General features: G+C 40.7%; 1 protein-coding gene and 1 long non-coding RNA gene across 2 annotated transcripts; one reads left to right on the forward strand and one right to left on the reverse strand.

The window, feature by feature from the left end:
- Positions 1 to 3,685: 3,685 nt before the first annotated feature.
- On the forward strand, positions 3,686 to 22,755 carry ackr4a (atypical chemokine receptor 4a). Its single transcript, XM_022217236.2, has 2 exons — positions 3,686 to 4,455; positions 19,501 to 22,755. Exon 2 carries the CDS (start codon positions 19,511 to 19,513, stop codon positions 20,621 to 20,623), a length of 1,113 nt encoding a protein of 370 aa, XP_022072928.1. The 5' UTR covers positions 3,686 to 4,455; positions 19,501 to 19,510; the 3' UTR covers positions 20,624 to 22,755.
- Positions 8,952 to 13,217, reverse strand: LOC127535440 (uncharacterized). Its single transcript, XR_007944294.1, has 2 exons — positions 12,815 to 13,217; positions 8,952 to 9,182 (listed from the first exon to the last, which is right to left on the reverse strand). It is a non-coding gene; the product is annotated as an uncharacterized LOC127535440 (long non-coding RNA).
- Positions 22,756 to 23,517: the final 762 nt, after the last annotated feature.

The following is a 23,517-nucleotide window of genomic DNA, read 5'->3' on the forward strand; positions in this document are numbered from 1 at the left end:
AGGGTCGCAGGGGGTGCTGGAGCCTATCTCAGCTGATTCAGGTGAAGACAGGGGACACCCTGGACAGGTCGCCAGTCTGTCGCAGGGCTACATATACAGACAAACAATCACACTCACATTCATACCTACGGGCAATTTAGAATAATCACTTAACCTCAGCATATTTTTTGGACTGTGGGAGGAAGCCAGAGTACCCGGAGAAAACCCACGCATGCACAGGGAGAACATGCAAACTCCATGCAGAAAGATCCCAGGCCCACCCCAGGATTCGAAGCGGGATCTTCTTGCTGCAAGGCGAAAGTGCTAACCACTACGCCGCTGTGCAGCCCCAGTTTAAACACGTGCATTCAAACACCAAAACAACACTGCTTTGCTCAGTAAACTCTGAAACAAATGACTGTGGGTCACTTGACTTCTCTTTCAGTCTGACTCATCCTTGTGTTTATGTATTTACTTTGTGCAGTGCGACAAGACTCAGATGGATTTGAAACTGGAATGATTACCAGCTGTAACTAACAGTCAGACTGGTTTATGATTCCAAAAGCCACTCAGCTTGTAATCTAATGAAATTTTTACAGAAAACCTTTGTAAACTGTACTTTTATATATACTATATAGGACTGTGTAATTCCTAAAGGAGTGTGTGTGGAATGACGAGTGGTTATATTCTTTGCAAAATAGCCTTTATTTGTGACTGAACGAGGCACAACACTAACGTGCAGGTTGAATGTATATATGACAACAACAGACTGAGCGCGGGACCGTAGCTGCAGTACATCAGGTAGGTAATGTCGTAAAGCAGGTGACGTAAAGTGTCGTAAATAGTAAACACAGTACTTTACATATAATCCATATATGACATCTCCCCCTTTCAAGTAAATATAATTCTATGCTAAAGTGCAATAACATTCAATTGGCAATTCCATCTTAAATTGTTTAGCTGATGTATCTACAAATTCACTCAAAATATTCAGTCCACGCAACCTTAATGTAATCAGAAACTTGCAGCCTTTAGACCAGTACTGACTTATTTAGCTTTCCTCCCTATTTTCTCTGAAAACATATGAAGTGGGGATTTCCTATATAAACAGGGTCAGAAATTTAGCTGCTATAATTGGAATAAATGCATTTAAGTGCAACAAAGTAATGAACATTTCAAACAATCCATTGCAAACTCCATAGTAACTCAGTCTTTTTTTTTTTTCAACGTTTTCCTCCACCCTGCTCCCCCCCAAAGGCACAATGCACAACAAAGAGACTACAGGTCCAGTCTCTTGATGGGTTTGCACACACGTCCTGATCTGGTACTAACAGTCATCGGCGAAATAGCAGGTGTGTGCGTGTCGGCGAAAACCCGAGCAGGAACAGAGGATGCAGTCTCTGAAGTGATAGAGTCCAGAGATGGAAGAGGCTCCACCAAAGTACTCTCAGCTGGTGGGTGTAAGGCTGCGGCTGCAGGTTGTGGAAGACTGTCAAGATGATGACGCAGATGACGGCGGTTATGGCGCAACACTGCACCCTGCGGCATTTGCAGAAGGTAGGGCCGTGGAGTAACATACTCTTTGGAAACAACTGCAGGTGTCACCCACGTCTTGTCCTGATCCAGTTTGGTGATGATGGTGTCTCCAGGACAAAGAGGAGTAAGAGGTCTTGCTCGATGACAGCGGTTCTTGTAGAAGGCTTGTTTAGCCTTCTCCATGGCGTCTTTTTGCATGATAGTCTTTCTGTCAGGCCACTTTGGTTGAAGATTCTTCTCCGGAGTGAGTAGATTGGTGCGAATCTTTCTACCCATTAGAAGCTCAGCAGGACTGACTCCTGTAGTAGAGCAGGGTGTTGATCGGGAACACATGAGAGCTATTAGTGGATCCTCCTGCTTGAGGATTTTCTTAGCAGTTTGCACAGCTCTCTCTGCGTGGCCATTTCCCTGAGGATGGTGAGGCCTGGATGTGATGTGTTTGAAGTCCAGTTCATTTGCAAACTCTCGGAACTCGGCACAGCAAAACTGAGGTCCATTGTTGCTCACCACCTCATCAGGAATACCAAATCTGGCAAACGTGGCGTAGAATAACTTGAAAGCTTGTGGTAGACGGCAGATGTAGTATCTCCAAAAAACATGAGTAGTAGTCTGAAACTACTACGTAGTAGCCTTTGTTGTACTCACAAAGATGAAGTCCAATCCTTTTCCAGGGACGGTCAGGCAGAGGTGTAGAAATGAGTGGTTCCTTCTGCTTGAGTGCGTTTCTGTTCTTGGCACGTTTGACAATGCATTAAAATGTCTTTGAGCTCAGAAGAGAGGCCTGGCCACCAAACAGATGAGTTTGCTCTGTCCCTACATTTTGTGAGTCCTTGGTGTCCGGCATGTATTTTCTTTAGAATCTCTGACCTATCTGTCTTTGGGATGACGATTCTTGAACCATGCGTAACTAGACCGTTAGTCTCTGACAACTCATTTTTCACTTTCCTGTATGCTCAGACATTCAGTGGCACTTTTTCTTTGTATTCAGGCCATCCTTGTCTTGTGAATCTGACGACAGTTTGCAGTTCATTGTCATTTGCAGTAGCTGTTTTAATACTGTCCATTCTGGTAGGCGATGCTGGGATACCTTGGATGACTGTGGCTATGTAACACTCAACATCACTGTGGGTATCTTTCTGCTCGCTTGTGTGTGGCTGTGGGCTATGTGACAGGGCATCTGCAACAACTAGGGTTTTCCCTGTCACATAAACAGCCTCTGGTTTGTACCTCATGAGCCTCATAAGAAGACGTTGACATCTTAAATTAACGTTGTACAAGCTTTGGCTGTTCACAAGAGGTATTAATGGTCTGTGGTCAGTCTCGGAACTGAGGAACAAGCCACACAGATACTTGTCAAACTTTTCACAAGCCCACACACTGGCCGTACACTTTCTCGATCTGGGCGTAGCGTGTTTTGGCCTCAGACGGACGGCAGGAACCATCCATGATGGTTTGAGAGAGGAGTGAAAGAAGCCATCCATGTCAAAGTAGAGAAGCCATCTCTGAACAGGGGTGTGATCTGCGACATCATCTTTCGCCAATTTACAATCAGGCCCTTTCAAAACTCCCCAAAAGAACTACTCAGCAGACTCATGCTAATGACCACCATTAGCACACGAGAGCTCAGTGACATCTGCGCATTTCAATGACTCCCACCAATACTCACAATGACCATCGTTGATTAGTCAGATGAGTTTTGGTATTGGTCGTTGGAATAATAGCCCTGGACACACCTCACAGAGGTTTAAAAGCTGAGGCAACACCAACCACCACCAGAACTGAAGAAGCCTCTTGGATGAGAGGTGAAACGTCTTCAAGGAACTTTCTTAAAGTCCAGTGGATTGATTTAAACTACTTTGGATAGGTTGAGAAATTAACAAATTATGATTTATTTTAAATGTACATACATTACTTTGCCACCTCCAAGATGGCCGCCACGTAGGCACGTCGATTAGTCGGCTGCTACGGCATATCTACTCTTCATATCTATGTATCTACTCTTTTATATCTATGTATGGTGGGACCGTAGCTGCAGTACATCAGGTACGTAATGCCGTAAAGCAGGTGACGTAAAGTGTCGTAAATATGTACAGTGCTTTTACATATAATCCATATATGACAGGGTGGGACAATAAAATGACAATAAAATACTATTTCACCCATGTCCAGTGCATATTCCTCCAGTAGTTTAGATGAAATGTGTTATATTGTGTGGTTCCAAACAAATCAAGTGTCGATTTGCAGTATGGAAACATATAACCTAGATTATGATTTCAATGTGTTTTAAATTCTTGCTGTGTTGTTGCCCCACTTGTGTATGTGGAAACAGCAGGGGCATCATCTCAGACACAAACAATCACAGGGAAGTTTCTTGTACTCATTATGTGCTCATAGTGCTCTAGCTCAAGCGGCAGATTTTACCAAATGCAATCTAACACTGACTTAAGTATACCCGTTTCAGAACGGAAAATCCAATTGCCAAAATATGCACGGCTGCTTCTGCCTAAGAACATTGTGGTTGCAGCTCCAAAACCCTATTGGAGAGTTAGCACTCAGCTTTTTTTGTGATCTTTAGTTTAGGCGAGGTAGTGTACCTTGTGGCTTCAGCTGGTGTTGGTTTGTGTTAGATTTACTGAAAGCGTGTCTGTGCGTACCAGAGGAATAGTGGGCGTTTTGCTTGACGTTTAAAGATAAATAGATAGATAAATAAATAAATCTGATCTCATTTTTCTTACGATGTGCCTACTCTGCTCTTGTAGTTTCAGTGCGGCTCTTCCTGCCCTTTGCTGCGACTCCTCTGTGTTCAGTGTTCACGCTAAGTTCTGTTTAAGTTGGTCTCCACCCACTCGTGCTGCGCTAGTGTAAAATCAAAGCAACCTCGTCCATAGCGATCAGCTCACTGACACAAAGACAAACTGACAGACAGCCGGACAGAACACGGTGAGTACGTGTTATGCATATCTTTGTGGAGTTATTTGAATGAACACAGCCGTTTAGGTTTACCTTTACCAGAAGCCTTGTTTTGTTGTGATTCGCTGTGGCTGCATCTGTTTCAATATGACTGCCACTATTCATTTGTAATGACATTCGTTTTATTTTCAGATTTTAAAAAAAAATGACGTTTGCAGTCGTATCGTATTACTTCAAAACAGTGATGGTAGAACTATTGAGATCTTTATTTAAGTAATGTAGAATTTAAACCTACTTGTTATGTTCATTACAAGCAGAAGTCCTGCTGTAAACAATGGACTTGAATGAATACGAGATGCAGCAGAGTAAGAGGGTAGTCTGCTGGTTGATAAAGCTATTAAAACTAACATTTTAATAGCTTTGAAATAATTGTAAGAAATAAAAGGAATGGTTTTGAGATACGTGTAGGTCAATGAAACATTTTGTTGGCACAATAAGCCTATGTGTTTTTATAACAATATACTTGAACATACTTAATAATATGGTCCTGCTAATGTTACATTTGGGATAAATTATGTACATGATCATTTCATATAGTAACATAATAACTAACCGCAATGAAAAAAATGTATTGTTATCTGTCAAAGACTAATTGGCTAGCTTCAGGTTAAATGAATAACATAATAAGGTAGCTGTAGGGCTGGTTAGCTAGCTTGAATTGTTAGCCACTGTAGGGCCTACAGTGTAGGCTGAACAGACTTAATAATGTAGACCTGCTAGTGATACATTCTGATAAATTGTGTACACTATCATGTAATAATAACTAACCAGTAGTAAAAAAAAAAAAGTACTATTGTCTGTCTAAAATGCTAACTGGCTGGCATTAAACTGTTACCATTATGCTATATTACCTAGCTGTTTAATTGTTAGCCACTGAAGGCTATTCAGCACTGCTTGTCTGACAATATTTTTATGACAAGAGTTCAAAGATTACTGACAATAATGTCATTAAACACCTTAAAGTGCAGTAAACACTTTTGTGCTAGACCTATAAGTTCATAATTAGTTGGTAATAATCAAACAAATTGAGAAAATAACATTCATTTCATACATAAATGAGTTCATATTGATCAAAATGACTCCAGAGGTAGGATTACCGCATTGGAGCTTCTCTCTGCTAAATGTAAAATTGGGTCAACTTACTCCATGACCTGAAAAAAAAATTCTCTTAAAGAAGATTTATATATAACTAGACTTAAAATGATGAAGTAAAGTCTGTCATGATTGAAATACCCTTTAATTGGGTAGTTTAAACATACTTCTTCTGTTCGTTTTATGTTGCTATTTAAAATATATGAAAACAAATATGATCCAGAAAGTCCATTTCAGAACACTGTGCTGTTAGAAACCTTTCAATGAACATAAAGCACTGTACCAGAAACTTGAAAGTTATTTTCGACCAAAACTTTAACTTTAATTAACACATTCATTTTCTTGTTCTACAATGTCACCTACAAATTAGAAACCTTGACCCAGAAGGCCCCCAGAAACATTGTTGAGCAGATCCACACCATCATTTTCGGTCACCTGGGCTTGCAACTCACCTGCCTGAATGATGCAGCAGTTGTGTCATTATAGATGATTCAAAACTCATCAGCAAAATTAATCACAAATGCTCATTGTTCCAATCCTGGCTAAATTACACTCGCTCTTCTTTCTTTACTAAATTCAGTGTAAGATTCTGTTGATTGCTTTTCAGTCTCTACATAATCTGCCTCCATTCGACATATTGTTGCTCTGACCACCTTATTCTGCCTCTCAACCCCTCACATCTAAAAATCAGAAAGCTTTTAAAGTCCCACGATTCAGGCCTAAAACAAAAGGGAAGCAGCAGTTTTCCCGTTAAGGCCTGATGCAGTCTCCTCCCAGCAGTTAATGTTGAGATGTGTCTGCTGCTTGAACTCTGGGAAGCATTGATGTGGAATGTAAAGGTTCTGTTTATCATTCATTTCTGAGGCTGCTAACTTATAAAGTGATTCATAAACAATCAGTTGTAGATTCATTTAGAATTTGACAACTAATTGAATATTTGCTGCTGCTGTACTCTGCAGCAGAGGGAACTTGTGCTCTCCTTTCTTGTGGTTATACATATCAACTTACTTAGAGTGTCTGCAAATTATAATTTTTTTTTCTCCATTAGTTTGTGTATGGACATATACATAAACTCATATGGATTAAAAATGTACATAATCATATGTGTGCAAAAAATTCTATCATTTGGAGCACTGCAGGTTTTAGCAGATTGTGTTGTGCTCAAAAGTTGCACAACAGAACTGAGAACCCTTGACATTTGTCCTAGCATTATATTTAAAGACCTGAAAAACTTGGAAAATTTGGGAATGTTTCTGAATTGATTGACTTCATGTCGTAAAGTAATAGTGGACTGTTTTTTCGTGAGTTAGTCATTATAACTAAGATTATACAGTGTCTGGCTAATTTCTGAATAACAACACAAATCACTGCACAACACAAAAGGCCCAGCTGTGAACTGGAAGCCATCCCAGGTGACAATCTCTTGAAGATGGTCATGATATTGTGAGTAGTGTAGAAAATAGTTATTAAAGCAAATAATGAGTACTTTAAGGAATGTGAAATATGAAACACATTTTATCTCTATATGTTCAAAATCTTTTTCTCACTACCTTATTCCAGCTCTGTTATTTATGGTTGAGGTATCTTAAGCTTTCTTCTACATCTAAAGTAAGAAAATCAATAAAATAGTCAGATACACCTTATTTTGGTTCCTGCAAATATATTTCCCACTACTGTGTTTTATACGCTGATCATACTTGTATGTACAAGTGGAAACGTGTCCCTTGCACTGAATTGCTTAAAACAGCAATGCAGCGGGGTAGAAATTTAATGTACTGAACAGAGGAGAAATCTCAGTGGAGGGATTTCCAGAGAAATTTAATAGTTTATACAATCAAGTGGAAATTTTGTGGAAATTATTCTTCTGCACTTTGCACTTACCTTAGTGAGAGACAGAATGAAGTCACCATGATCTCACTGAAGATGCAACAGGGAGGAAAAGTTCAGATCAGGACATGATGTCCACATATCGCCACTGATTGTATCACAAAACTAAATCAGCTCACAATTGCACAACTTTTTGCAGTATTTCTTCTTTACATGCCTTTTCACAAGCCAGAGGAATTTTTGTGTCCACATGTTTTCCAGCTGTGTGGCCAACTCTGCTTACAATTCAGCTGTGTTGTAGTCAGAACATTCAATCCAGACATGAAATCTGTAGTTCCTTGTGGCCTTCGTGGAGTCCTGGCACTAAATCATCTTTCACTTTTGCCATTTTTTTGTCAATTTGCGTAGATTTAAGATATTCCATGTGCAACGTTACTTCCATTTGTGTGCACATTGTTGCTCAAGCAGTAAGTTTAAAGGCACAGTGACTTGAAAAATACAGTTAGTTATCTGCTAAAGATACATGGTATACACTTGGAAGAAATCAAGTATGTATATTTCTTTTAGTGGGTGCACTGTGAGAATTTTTTTAAAATCGAACAAGATATGCAGATGTGAGTCACCTCTATCATGACTCACATCTTCAAGAGTCCATAGCATCGGAGGCTGCAACTAACTGTTAGTTTTGTCAATAATAAATCGGCTTGTTTTTGGTAAATCTACGGTGGTGGAAAAAACTTTTCAGACACCCCATGCATTTGTCAATATTGCATTCAGAATCACTCTTAGTACTTCAAGCGCAATTTCTTTTGGTACAGTAACATACGGTGGCCGACAGGTGCAAACGCGCTGCAAACGGCAAAAGCGCTGCAAACACAGAAATGATCCAAAACCAAAAACTCAAACACATAAAACACATGCAAGAAAAAAATGCTGCAAGAGAAACATGCTGCAATCACAGAAACGATGCAGAAGCAAAGACTTACAAAATCACAAAACAGATGCAAACGAAAAATGCTGCAAATATATAAAAACACACACAAACCCCCAGAACAACCGCAAGAGAAAAACGCTGCAAATTCAATCCACAACGGAACAGAATAGTAAAATAAGGGGCTAAATGATCACAGTATGGCAGATTAAGAACAGAGAGACTATTTCAAAACTAGGATTTTAACAGAAATATGCAGGTTGAGTTAACTGTGCAGATTGTATGAAATAAAATCTGGAGTCAGATTTTGTAGGGTCACTTAACAAAATCTGACTCCCCTAGAGGAGGTTTTTGTTGAGTTTATGCTACAGTTGTAAGATATGGTACATAGTGAGGGTTGAAGAATTGGACATAGGAGGAAAAGAAGGTAAATTGGACATGAAATTAATATTTTTATGGGTCAAAAAGTTTTGATCATGAACATGTTTCAGGTACAGGTTTTTAAATGGCCAAATGCATATATACATGGGAATGTGTCTTCACCCCTGACTGCCTGTTTGTAATAAAAATAACAACATACATACATATAAGTAGAAATAAAATAGTTAAAATAGAACTGTTTGAGTATTTTTTACTTCAAAATGCACCAGAATGCGGGAAAATGACTCCATTTTTTTCCGCTATCACTGACACAGAAATTTGTGGCTTTTTGTGGCTCATTGTTATTCTTCTGAGTGAGCCAAAGTGGCTCTTCATTTTAAATTCCTAGTGCAAGCATAGATATTGGTCATCTCACTGTCTGTAATGGCACATTGAACTTCGCCAAGTATTGTGCCATTCTCCAAACCTATGGAAGCGAATGTGACTCAAAACTCAAATTCAAAAGCATTAGCAGAAATGCTTTTGCATTTCAAAGTCATGGCTGCACTATTTGACTCAAAAATGAAATTAAAAAGCAATATTCCAAAATGCAATTTCATTTTCTTCTTCAACACTGCTCATTCTGTGACTAAATGAAAAAGCAAAAGCAAACTCAGAAATGCTTTTTCATTTTCAAAACATTCACCAGCAAAAAGGTAACAAAATTCAATTTGAAATGTCAAATTCGAAAATGCAAAAGCATTAGCAGAAATGCTTTTGCATTTCAAAGTCATGGCTGCACTATTTGACTCAAAAATGAAATTAAAAATCAATATTCCAAAATGCAATTTCATTTTCTTCTTCAACACTGCTCATTTTGTGACTAAATGAAAAAGCAAAAGCAAACTCAGAAATGCTTTTTCGTTTTCGTGCTCACCCCGCAAAATGTGTCTCAAAATTCAAACGCAAAAGCAATCTCAAGTGGCGCAGGTAAGTGACGTCACGGACCCCAACTACAACTAGATTTGACTGGAGACCATTGGAGACACGACGTGCAAGCAGATGGCGACGAGTATGTCCGGTGTTCAAGATTAACTGGTGTTCCCATCAACTGGTGATATTCAGTGAGCAACACATAGCATAGGTGACTGTACCGATGCCTGTTCAAAACACACAGACGTCAATAAACTGTTCCGAAATGTTCTTGTTGTCAGCTTTAACATTGTCGTTATTGCTCTGTTTGGACTCACAGCTGTTCAGTCTACCAGTAAAATACTCAGTTTAATGAGGACTTCCAGCTAACGGAGTGAAAATATCGCTTCACTGCGGCAGTGTGACGATCTCCATCACATTAACTGGTGACAGTCTGTGGCCTCAGTCCGACAAAAACAGCAAGAGAAGTTCTAATACCGTTTACTGAGAAAAGACACCAATTCCTTTCAGTATAGCACATATACTGGGGCAATAGCTCAGGTCACTGAACAGGAGATCTATCAACAAGAAGATAAACCCGACGCAGCGGCCCGGGTTCAACTCCAGCTCGCAGCTTTTTGCTGTAGGTTTTCTCCCGTTTTCTACTGCGGTCAAGTGAGCCGCCCGCACTCTGGGCGTTGCGCGGCTATTCTGTGTAATACGGTAATGCGATCACAGGCGCTGAGCAGCCAGGCTGAGAGACGTCCGCTGCAAATACATCCTGTTATACAGATTTTGACTGTCCATATCTGGAAATCCTTAGGCGGTGACAAAGATCTCTCACTGTGGCTTTGTCAGGGGCCGTCCCAGCTACCACCTTGTACAATATCACCTGATTTTACTGTAGAATTTTGGAGAAAATTAATGTCAAAATATGTTGCAATTTCAGTTGTGTTGATGCATCATGGCTGATACTCAATTCAGTTCAGTTCAGCCATGATAAAAGCTTAACTTTTTCACGTGATTTATTGACATAACATGTCAATAATTCCAGAGCTTAGTTAGCCCCAGAGTGTCCAGAGGCAAAAGTCCAGAATTGGCAAAGCAGTTTGGTGTGAGTCAGCAGCTGGAAGTAGCAGGGTGGAGCAGAAACTGCAGCAGCCATTATGGACGTAGGCGATTGAAATTGCAGCATACTTTGACGTTAATTTTCTCTAAAATTCTACAGTAAAATCAGGTGATATTGTACATGGTGGTAGCTGGGACGACCCCTGACAAGGCCACAGTGAGAGATCTTTGTCACAGCCTAAGGATTTGGAGATAAGGATAGTCAAAATCAGCAATTATGGACAGACGATTGAAATTGCAACATACTTTGACATTAATTTTATCTAAAATTCTACAGTAAAATCAGGTGATATTGTACATGGTGGTAGCTGGGACGACCCCTGACAAGGCCACACTGAGAGATCTTTGTCACCGCCTAAGGACTTCCAGATATGGACAGTCAAAATCTGTATAACAGCATGTATTTGCAGCGGACGTCTCTCAGCTTGGCTGCTCAGCGTCTGTGATCGCATAACCGTATTACACAGAATAGCCGCGCAACGCCCAGAGTGCGGGCGGCTCACTTGACCGCAGTCTATTTTTCCGTCTGTCTCTCTACTTACCTGTCAAATAAAGCTAATAAAAAGGAAAAAAAATAAACAATTATTCACAGCTATTGGTAGTCATAAGTATATATAAGTGTAAATGTGTTCAGTCAAGAGGCAGTTTTTACTCTGAGAGGGAATCTGCAGATGGAACTTAGCGTGGAACAATTCAGCAAGATGATCTATTTGGTCTGTTTTTATTCATTCTTATTTTATTGTTTCACATCTTGAGTTTTGAGATCTTGTTTGAAACAGCAGCTAGCTATATAGTTCAAGGGTGGGCTGGTTAAGGTTTGGTAGAATAAATATAATAGTCTATATTATTGTTCTACGTCACAAACCTTTTTGTGTTCTGTAAAGTCAGTGCATTTAATTTACAATGCATTGATTCTATAGAATACAATGTTGATTAACTTTCAATGCTCCAGTAAAATAAATAAATCCTGAATATCGGGTGAAAAATTAGATGAAGCATATGGACGTTCTGAAGGCTGGAATGTGAAATCTCTGGTTAGAATGTGGTCAGATGGTTTATATGATGTCATTGTTTTATTTAAAGTCTGTTTAAAAGTAGAACAACTCAGGTCCAACTGGTTCATCGCAGTAAGCTTTGAAAACGGTATTAGAACTTCTCTTGCTGTTTTTGTCGGACTGAGGCCACAGACTGTCACCAGTTAATGTGATGGAGATCGTCACACTGCCGCAGTGAAGCGATATTTCCACTCCGTTAGCTGGAAGTCCTCATTAAACCGAGTATTTTACTGGTAGACTGAACAGCTGTGAGTCCAAACAGAGCAATAACGACAATGTTAAAGCTGACAACAAGAACATTTCGGAACAGTTTATTGACGTCTGTGTGTTTTGAACAGGCATCGGTACAGTCACCTATGCTATGTGTTGCTCACTGTCGCTCACTGAATATCACCAGTTGATGGGAACACCAGTTAATCTTGAACACCGGACATACTCGTCGCCATCTGCTTGCACGTCGTGTCTCCAATGGTCTCCGGTCAAATCTAGTTGTAGTTGGGGTCCGTGACGTCACTTACCTGCGCCACTTGAGATTGCTTTTGTGTTTGAATTTTGAGACACATTTTGCGGGGTGAGCACGAAAACGAAAAAGCATTTCTGAGTTTGCTTTTGCTTTTTCATTTAGTCACAAAATGAGCAGTCTTGAAGAAGAAAATGAAATTGCATTTTGGAATATTGATTTTTAATTTCATTTTTGAGTCAAATAGTGCAGCCATGACTTTGAAATGCAAAAGCATTTCTGCTAATGCTTTTGCATTTTCGAATTTGACATTTCAAATTGAATTTTGTTACCTTTTTGCTGGTGAACGTTTTGAAAATTAAATGTCAAATGTGATTTGCTTTTGCTTTTTCATTTAGTCACAGAATGAGCAGTGTTGAAGAAGAAAATGAAACTGCATTTTGGAATATTGCTTTTTAATTTCATTTTTGAGTCAAATAGTGCAGCCATGACTTTGAAATGCAAAAGCATTTCTGCTAATGCTTTTGAATTTGAGTTATGAGTCACATTCGCTTCCATACAAACCCACATGTGCCAATCTGCATGTGCACTGTTCCGTTGAGGTCAAAACTCAACAAGATAATGCCTCTTGCCACCCATCCAGGGCCAGTAGAACTTGTCTGCAGGAGCGAAGTATCCAGGTCTTAGAGTGACTAACTCAATCCCAGGACAAAAAAACCCCTTTGAAAATTTTGGGTGGATTATCAGAAAGTCCGTTTCAAAGCATAAAGCAAAGAATTTTGGAGAAATAAAAGCAGTAACTCAAGAAGAATGAGACAAAATTACCCCTCAACAGTGTGAAAGGCTCGTGGGCAACATAGTAGGGGGGTTAAGCCCAAAAAAATAGGCTTTTGACTTCAAGTCATGATGCAAAGGTCCCCTTTGGTATGGAAGTACCTTAGGGTCATACAAATAAATTTATCCTAAGACACAAGTGAGATCACCCTTTGTATGGGAAATAAACACTTTTTTTTTTCAAAAATGGCCGCCAATGTGCTGAAAATCCTCTAGAGCCCATATCTTTGCTTCTGTTATAGATATAATGACAATCTTCATATCAAAGTGTACATTTTTGGGGTCAAGGAATTCAATAAAATAGGTTTCAAGTTTAAAATATCAACAGGTTTCCCTTTACCATGACAACTGGGGGTAAATATGCACATTTTACATAAAAATTGTCATCAGAGTGACTTTACTTATCGTTTCCTTCAAAAAGTTTTTCATTTAAGCAGTGCAACTACTTCTGTACATGACATTTGTCCTAAGTAGCATGAGATTTCAACTAGTCAGGAGTAGCATATGCTCAGATGTGCCAGGGATTGTAACTGCTGTAGCAGCTGTTGAAGGTCCAAAGTGACAGGTTGACACTTTGAGGTTCGTATGACTTTCTCATTTAATATAAAATATTTTTTAAGGTTTGATAATTAATAACTAGCTAGTTAATAGTTAGCTACATTATAGCTAGCTAGCTACCAACTACTTAGCTTCATTATTGAAGCAAGTACATAGCCTACATTTTGCTAGCTAGTTAGTTAGCTTCATTATTATACATATATATACACAAATTAATTGCACTTTAGCTTATTGCATATGACAGTTTGCTAACTGTTATTAAGTGAGTGTGTGTGTGGTCTGTTGGAAAGTCTGATACCAGCACGAAGGAAGGACCTGCGGTAACGCTCCTTCACACACCTGGGATAATCAGTCTGTCACTAAAGGAGCTGTCCAGTTCCCTCAGAGTGTCATGCATGGGGTGGGAGATGCTGTCCAGCAGGGATGTTAGCTTGGTTAACATCCTCCTTTCTCCCACCACCTACACTGGATCCAGGGGGCTCCCCAGGACAGGGCAGGCCGTCTTGATCAGCCAATCAAGTCTCCCTTTGCCAGCAGCTGTGATGCTGCTGCCCCAGCAGACTACTCCATAAAAGATGGCTGATGCCACCACAGACACAGAGTCATAAAATGTCTTCAGGAGTGTCCCCTACACCCCAAAAGACAGCAGTCTCCTCATTAGACAGAGTCTGCTTTGACCCTTTTTCTAAAGTGCTGTGGTGTGGTCTGACCAGTCCAGTTTATTGTCCAGGTGAACACCCAGGTACTTGTATGAGTCCACTCTCTCCATGTTCATGCCCTGGATGTTCACCAATGGTGGGTGTGTGTGACTGCGTCTGTGGAAGTCCACCACCAGTTCTCTGGTATTTCCTGAATTGATCTGGAGGCAGTTCCACTGGCACCAGTCCTCAAAGTCCTGGTTCAGTTCTCTGTACTCCCAATCATCATCATCTGAGATGAGACCAACGACTGCAGAGTCATCAGAGAACTTCTGCAGATGACAGCTGGCTGAGTGGTCCATGAAGTCTGCAGTGTACCGGGTGAAAAGAAACAGAGCCAAGACCATTCCCTGTGGGGCCCCTGTGCTGCAGACTACCACGTCAGACTCACAGTCCTGTGTCCTCACAACCTGTGGTCTGTCTGTGAGGTAGTCCATTATGCTACCCAAGAGGTGGTGATCCACCCCTGTGACCTCCAGCTTGTCCCTCAGAAGAACCGGCTGAATCGTATTAAAAACACTGGAGAAATCAAAGAACATGATTCTCGCAGTATTGCAAGGCTTCTCCAAATGGGGCAGAGCTCTGTCCAGGGGGAAGATGACAGTGATTGCAATCATGTTTAAAAAGAAAGCTGTAGATAAGATCCAGGGTGAGTCACTATGTAGTGCAGGTGATGAGTTAAAATCCTGCCATGTAGCACAAAATGCTGTTGCATCACAGAGGCTACTTCACCCATCAAAATCATACATGTTGCCACTGTTCACAGAGTTGCCTACCAGCCCCACTATAGCTTAGCATGCAATGAAAGTCCTCAGACAAAACAATCAGCTACCGTAGTCCAGGTCAGACACCCATGCTCCAAAGATTTGTCCCGATGCTCTGTGGTGTATCTGAGGACATCACAACTGTGGATGCTGCACAACTCTCCCTGTTCTTTCACAAAAGAAAAGATTTTCACCACATTCCACCAAGTAGTGATGCACTCCATCAGCACCTCCTTCAAGTAGCTTATCAGATAAGAAAAATATGTGTAGGGACATGATACAAATATGGCTAAGAATAATGGAGGGCCTTGGTATCATGAATCATGTTTCTCTTTAGAGTGGACATGTATGGGGCAAGGCACTTGTCCAACACCATGTGACAATTTTGCCGTCTCTATGGGGATGGCAGCAGGGTTCCCCAGACTCACGACCAACTCCTGTCTACACTACAACTGCCACTATTTCAAAGGACTTGCCAGATCTTGTCACGTGCAAGTTTCAGACTGGCTGTAAGGCACCTTGCAAATGCTGCATGCAGAGGCTGCTTTGCATGTCTTTCTGTAGATGTCATGGCTCATGTTCCCACAGTTGTGCAGACATCTAAATAGACAATCATCTTTGTGATGTATTTACACCAAGCTATTAGTCTTCATCACTAAAAAAATTGTCGGTATGGCATTGTCTACTTCTAAAATGTGAACATACACTCATGGAAATAAATGTTAGACCACCCTTGTTTTCCTCGGTTTCTTGTTCATTTTAATTCCTGGTACCACTAAAGGTACATTTGTTTGGACAAATATAATGACAAAAACAAAAATAACTCATGAGAGTTTAATTTCAGAGCTGTATCAGACATTTGCCGTGGTTTTCTTGATAATAACCAAAATGACTTCAGTTCTTCCATAGCTATGGCATTGTACTGCCAAAAAACAGCTTTTAGGATTCCATGTTTTCTTTTCTGTCTGTTTTAGTCCCATGATCCACACAGGAGTTAGTACTGATCCATAACCATTGTTTCTGATGACTACAGCCATGCATTTTGGCATGCTCTCTTTACCAGCTTCTGACATTGTTCTGCTGTCACAGCAACCCATTCCTGTTGCATGAATTCTAACTAATCTGCTTTGTTTTTGGGTTTGTGGTTCTCCATTTAGCATTTGATGATTTTCCACAGGTTTTCAGTTGGATTTATATCTGGTGATTGAGCAGCCAAGGCATGGTTCCAATGTTCTGGTTCTTCATCCAGACTTTAACTGACCTTGTCGTGTGGCAAGGGGCATTGTCTTGTTGGAAAATCCAGTCATTGGAAGCAGGAAAGTGTTTTCCACCTGATGGAACAAGACTGTTTTCAAGAGTAGTGCTGTACATGACCTGGTTCATTGACCCTGTTCCACCCAGACTGAAACTACCCCAGATGGTCACTGATCCACCCCAATGTTTTAGCGTAGAGACAGACAGTCTGGTTTGTAGCTTCTCCAGGCCAGTAAGTTGGCTGGAGTGGGCATCAAGTGAAAACTGGAGTCATCATTGAAGAGAACCTTAGTCCAATCATCAACAGTCAAGCCCTATTTCTCCACAGTGTCCACTCATTTTAAGGTCCCTGGAGGTGTGAGGATGATTCCTGACACTGGAACGGATGAGTGATGGTCATCTGGTGGGTAGAAAGACGCAATGTAGAAAGACGTTTCCTGCCGTGACCAGCTGGCAGTTTGGTAGAACCATGTTGGGCTTGCTTTTTCTTGGTGTAATGAATGGCTGTCTTGGAGATCTTCAGTTTCTTCGCTACTTGTCTCTCACTCATGTCAATTTCCAGAAGGACCAAGATGGCTGCCTTTGTGGCTTCACATAATTCTTCAGTTTTAGGCATTATGTGAAAGCTGACGACTTCTGAGTTGTGCGACGGCTTGAATGTCAGCAGGTAACCACTCTAGACCTTTGCATGTGCAGTGCTGCTTGTGCTTACCTCCCTCCGCCTGGCTGGGTGGGGCCCCGTTGGTCGCTCCTCTTAACTCACTTCACTAGCTTCGCACAATACACCTTGTAAATAGACACATAGGGCACACAACACATCCCTTGGGGGGGGGGTGGACATGTACTATTCTTGCTCCACAATTCCCCTCCAATTTTAATGCACCACACTACCTGGGGAATGGGTGGTTATGGGGTGGGGTGTCATTAGACGGGGCAGGCCCCAGTGCAATGCTGTGGTCCCCCGTCTATGCCCCCACCCCACCACTATTTCCCCCAATTTTAACGCACTACATACACATTCACATTTTGGGCTTGCGGGGAGACTGAAGGGGGGGGTTCGTTACCCTCTGCTCTGCCTCACCTACCCCCAAGGGGTGGCATGGTGGTGGGGGGGTGGGGGGGTGGAGGGGGGGTCGGGTGGTCGTGGGGAAAGTGGGGCTGTGGGCCGGTGGGGTGGTGGGGCGCCGTGGGGGTCTGCTATGGCCCGTTCTGCTGCGCAGGCCTTGGGGCTCTGGCTGTGTCAGTGGGGGTCGCTCCGGGTTCCTGGGCTGGCTCTCCGCTCGGTGGCTCCTGCGGGGGGGGGGGGGGGCTGTGTGGACCTCCTTGGGCTGGAGGAGACAGTTCCCTCCTTTTGGTGGAGGTTTTCATGCATGCCAGACCCACCACACTGGCACTTACCAAAACTCAATAGAGTTTGTTCCTCCGGTCGCTGAGTCAGTGGAGGTTGCTGGGTTAGTGTCTGTGGATCTCACTCTGCTTTATCTATCCTTCTTGTGGTCTCCTGACATCTTCATGATTGACCCAGTTGGGATTCTGTCATATCTGGGGTTTGTGAAGGGTCTTAGATTTGTAACTGGTTTTAAGGTGTGAATTAAAGAGCACAAACAAATAAAATGCACCTTTTCTCTTAGAACACTGTCTATGCCTCACCTTTCTGTCTGTCCTGTGTTTGTTTTATGTTTCACTTGGGTGTGCACAGCCCTCAATGGCATAATGTAGGAAACAGCTTGAAATAAACATGATAGGTTAATTTGCCATGAGGGCAGGTGATGGTCACAGTCACAAAGAAGAAAAAAATTGCATGAAGCTTAAGTAATGACGCCATGGTTGGTTGGTGTCATTTTTGAGCGGATTTGCAGGCAAAAAAAAAGAAAAAAACAAAAAAAATGTAGTTATGAACTTGTTGTCTCACTACTCAGTTTCTTAGCATCCATAATACACATATTGAACACTTTAAGTTGTAATTATTCAATTATTGAGTTTTGATTCGACTGTGTTTTTGGTATGTTTTTTTAAAATAAATTGTATATTTTACCTTCAGTTGTCATGGTGAGGAGAATACCATTCTTTTTTTTAGTCTTGAAATCTATTTTATTGGATTCCTTGACCCCAAAAATGTACACTTTGACACCAAGTTTGCCATTATAGCTATAATAGAAGCAAAAATATGGGCCTCTCAAGGATCGTCGGCAGCCATTTTTAAAATGGCCGCCAAAGCGTGATCTCACTTGTGTCTTAGGATAAATTTACTTGTATGACCCTAAGGTACTTCCATACAAAAGGAGACCTTTGCATCATGATTTGAAGTCAAAAGTCACTTAACCTCCCTACTAACATGTCAGTCAGGATTAGAGCTCTACTGCGTGGTAGTGGACTAATAAATATTGATTTGATGATGTGATGGTTAATGTTTTGTTCAGTTTTGAACAAATTCTCTGTTATTTGTTTACTTTGATACCAAAAATGTTGAGAACTGACATATTGAAACTGTCAAGAATTTGCACCACTTAGTAGGTACTTAATATACAGTCCTGACATCCATTCCCAGGCGGTTTCACCATCATTAACACCTTGAGTCGCGTGATTCAGGGGTGTTGAATACCTGCAACTTCTAGTCATTTATAACTGAGGAAACCTCTTGGATGAAAGGTGAAACTACTTCAAGAAACAAAAAGAAGTCCCGTTGTTCTACTGAAGCACTGAAGACCTTGATCTGAGTGGATTACGTTAATGTCATCACCTGTCATGTAGAGAGCTGAAGTCTTGACATCACATCCAAGTCTCTCTTACACTGACTTCACCGGTTGCAATCTTTCATTCAGCATTTCTTTCCAAATGTATCTGTGAAATATTACCATTTTTAACAACAACTTCATGTGTTTAGGTTGTTAAGACTTCAGAGTTCAGCTGAGAAAATGACTTTAAGAGAAAGCATTGGTGTCTTAAGGATATGGATAAAATCCTGATGTAATGCAACTCTCTGCTTATTGTATTTTTTTCATTTAAAAATTGTTTACCTTATGTACTCTCTGAAGTGTTGTAATGGATATTGGTTTATCTTAGAATACAGAATATCAAGGACTTGAAATTAATTCATCTTGTAAACTCCCACTGGTATAACATATCATGTGTTTCCTTACAGCTTTATCAGCATGGATGTCTCAGAGGAGGACGACTACTACTACCATGACAACATCAGCTTCAACTTCAGCTATGATGAATATCCTGCCCTGTGTGAGAAGGGTGACATCCGGTCCTTCGCAGCCCTGTTCCTCCCCATCATGTACACTGTGTGCCTTCTGGCAGGGCTGGCTGGAAATGCTTTAGTCGTGGCCGTATACGCCTACCACAAACGCCTGAAGACCATGACAGATGCTTTCCTGAGCCACCTGGCTGTGGCTGACCTGCTCCTGCTTTTCACGCTGCCTTTCTGGGCAGCTGATGCTGCGAGGGGCTGGGAGCTGGGGGAGGTCATCTGTAAGATCATGTCGGCGTGCTACTCTGTGAATTTCACCTGTTGCATGTTGCTGCTGGCCTGCATCAGTTTGGACCGTTACTTAGCGTTAGCCAGAGTGCAAGGTAAAGGTAAAAGTGGGCAGCTGCAGAGGGTGTTCTCCAGGAGACACTGCTGGAAGGTGTGTTTAGTTGTGTGGGTGACAGCTTTCCTCCTTGGTCTTCCTGATTTAATACTGTCAGAAGTGAGGTGGGCGTCTAACAGGAACATCTGCCTAGCTATCTATCCTCCCTCTATGGGTCAAGGTGGTAAAGCTGCCCTGGAGGTAGCTGAGGTGTTGCTGGGATTCCTGCTTCCTCTCCTGGTCATGGTGATCTGTTACTGTAGTGTGGGCAGAGCGCTAAACGGCCTCCCTATACAGAGACGAGGCAGGAAGTGGAAAGCTCTGCGTGTTCTTCTAATAGTCGTGGGGGTGTTTGTGGTCACTCAGCTGCCATATAACGTGTTGAAGGTGTACCGCGCGATGGATTCAGTCTACTCGTTAGTGACTCACTGCGGGACAAGTAAAGTGCTGGATCAGGCTGCTCAAGTGACAGAGAGTCTGGCCCTCACTCACTGCTGCCTCAACCCGATCCTCTATGCCTTTGTGGGGTCTTCGTTCAGGCAGCACATGATGAAAGTGGCCAAGAAGTTTGGAGAGAAGCGAAGGAAGAGGAGCAGAAGAAGGGAAACTCATGCAGAAGTGTTGGGGATGGAGATGTCTTGTAACTCTCACAGTGCAACCCAAGAGACAAACACATTCTCAGTCTGAGTTATGATTAATACACCACAGTAAAAGTCACCCAGTCACATATGTGGCACAACAGAGGTTAGTTATTCTTTGGTGTAGTATTGTTGAGGAAAAGGCAGCAGTAGCACGTTTGGAAGTCATTAAGTCGTATAAAAAATGTTTTTCTATTAAAGCTGACTTTCATAGAAAATATTCTTGTTTACTTTCAAACAGCAGTCACATTTCTCTCTGCTGTGAGTGTTGAAAGAAAAAAGGGGTTTGCATCCAGATCAAGAAAAAGAATCGGGTTCATTTTTAACAGTAAATATGGCAATAAGCACTGTAAGCTTAACCCTTTACGCTTCAGGGCGTCGTAGGTGTACCGCCGGTGGTACACTTACTAATTTGCATAGGAATTTCAAGAATGTCCGACGGCTGCAAACCCGATTATACAAACACTATATGCCGATGGAAAGCTTAGATTCTCATGAATCCGCCGGTATAAACCACTTTCAGATGTGATTACCACAGCGGGTGAGAAAAACACATTTGTCCGACAAAAACAAATATTCATCCATCCGTTCTCTATACACGGCTTCAACGCACACAGCGCGACTCACATTTCCGGGTTCATTATTACACACAGAAAAAAAGATTCCACAAAAAACGGCCATAATCCAACCTTTTACATCCAGACAACACAAGCCAGTAAACTATTTTGTCCAAAACATGTCCTGAAGTCGGTATAAAATCCACGAATCGGTCGTTTTCAAGGAAATGCACCTCGCGATGTGCGTCCAATATTCCCTGTATTTTTCGTCATTTTTTTAATTTAAAAATAGAATATTAGCGATTTTTTGTACTGAAAACGGCTGGAATTGACTGAAGCTTAAAGGGTTAAACTTCAATATGAATATTTTGAGATAATGTTTGTGATTTTCAAGAGCTATAGCCCAAAATCATCCATAGTAAAAATCAAAAAATGGTCCACTTGGAATGAATCTAGAATATATTCAATTTTCAGTTTCTTAAATAACTGATGGAAAATTATAAACTTTCTTCACTATATTCTAATTCTTGGAGATGTGCTAGTATGTTGGCATCTGACCCAAAAATCTGGTAAAGATCTGCATTGAAAACTATGTAGCAGCTGGAGCTCTTCTCTGTTGAAAAACAAATCTTTCACTGCAAGTTGTGCTTGTTTAATTATATCAGCCTGATGTTACACATCTGTGTAAACCAGATGCTCATTCCTGCACCTATCAATCAGTGAGTGAACACTGATCCTCTGATATTGTTCCAGTTGAACTATGTGCTCTCTGATCTTGCGTTTTCTGTCTCAGCTCAAGATTACTGTGACTTTCTGAAAATTAAAAGATAACGGATATCAAACCATCCACACAAAAGCTTTTACATCCAGTGGGATTTAGCTGAATTTGATGTGGGAAAACAACATTTGCAGTTTCCACGAATTCCTCAGAGCATCTGACACTCAGACTTTATGGACATGCACGCCTGAGTTTCCTCACAACAGACTGAAACGTCTAGTAATTTTTTTAATGTAACGATAAAATGTTGATAATCAGATTTTATCAAAACAGATGTTTTTAATACTGATTAAAGGTAACTTAGAAAACATTTACTGTGAGTAAATGTTTTCTAAGTCACCTTTAATGTGTAGCTGCACAGAGGGAGCAATGGACATTTAGAGTTGTAGTCCAGTATTAGCCTTACTCTGACAGACGTTAACAGCACTGTGTGATTATCATTTGTTTTCCAAATAGTTTTTTATTTTATACCTGTATCATATGGTTTGTTGTGTCATTAATCTCTCTGATAAAACATATCAGCAGGTGTTTACACTTTATGAGTTATCCAAGGAATTTTTTTTATATTTTCTGTTTTTGTTCCATGTCCCAGCTGGTATACAGATCAGGTGATGGTTTATGCTGCAAGGTCATTCTCTGGCACGCATGCTGTCATATGGAAACCATCTGACTTAACTTTACCATCTGTTCACAGAGGAAAACACTTTACCCAGCCAAAAAAACGAAAGAAAAGGTCTGAATCCAGTGATCAGCTGTCAGATCATGTATGATAATACTTCCTTCTGTAAACTTTAAGACAACTTTGAAATCTGAAATCCTGAAACTTTAGTACATGCTGAAATGATTTGTGATTGTTTTCCTTCCTTACATTTGTAAATAGAACCATGCTTATTACATGTCTTAAATAAATCAATTTATTGAAAAAAAAACTTTCAAAAATGTGCTACAAAAACATTACTTCTTTTCACAAACAACAAAGGAAATATAAATATACAAAAATGCCATGCAGGGCTTGTAATATTTAAGAATTCAGATCAGAAATATGGCAAATTTAATTAATTAAATTCTGGATAAGGCAGTTAACTAGCATCAGTTTTAACAAACTTGAACCAATAATTATTTTTTCTTCTCTTAAATTAAGTAAAAAATAGTAGTTATTCAAATATATACCTGTAATGATAGAGGAAAAAAGACAAAAAGTGGCCTAAAATGGCAGTGTCACAATAATTTAGATTTTTTTTTGTTTTGTTTTTGCATTTTCACAAGAACAAGGTAACAAAATGCAACCAAAACAAAATGTTTGTTGAAATATAACTATGGATTTGATTGGTTTACATGCAAAGAAAGTTTCCTTACATATCCTAAACTAGTTTAACCCTATGTTGAAATTTTAAAAAGAAGTCAATACTGAACATGTTACAAGTTACTGTAAATATCAACTAAAGCAAAATACTGTCAGTCCCAAAAGTTGATAAACTGCAAAAAGTAAAGCAGTTGCCTTCAAGTCTCAGGCTTTCCCCTGGATGGCAGAAAACACAAAGATACATAGAAAAGTGCAGCAGGAAGCTGAAGGATTTGTCACAGCTCACCTCCACTGAGGCACCTCAT

This window comes from Acanthochromis polyacanthus, chromosome 9 (genome assembly GCF_021347895.1).
Source record: "Acanthochromis polyacanthus isolate Apoly-LR-REF ecotype Palm Island chromosome 9, KAUST_Apoly_ChrSc, whole genome shotgun sequence".
Classification (NCBI taxonomy): Eukaryota; Metazoa; Chordata; class Actinopteri; family Pomacentridae; genus Acanthochromis; species Acanthochromis polyacanthus.

Bases quoted from the DNA above. Each gene is read 5' to 3' on its own strand.
- ackr4a (XM_022217236.2), top strand. From the start codon at position 19,511: ATGGATGTCTCAGAGGAGGACGACTACTACTACCATGACAACATCAGC.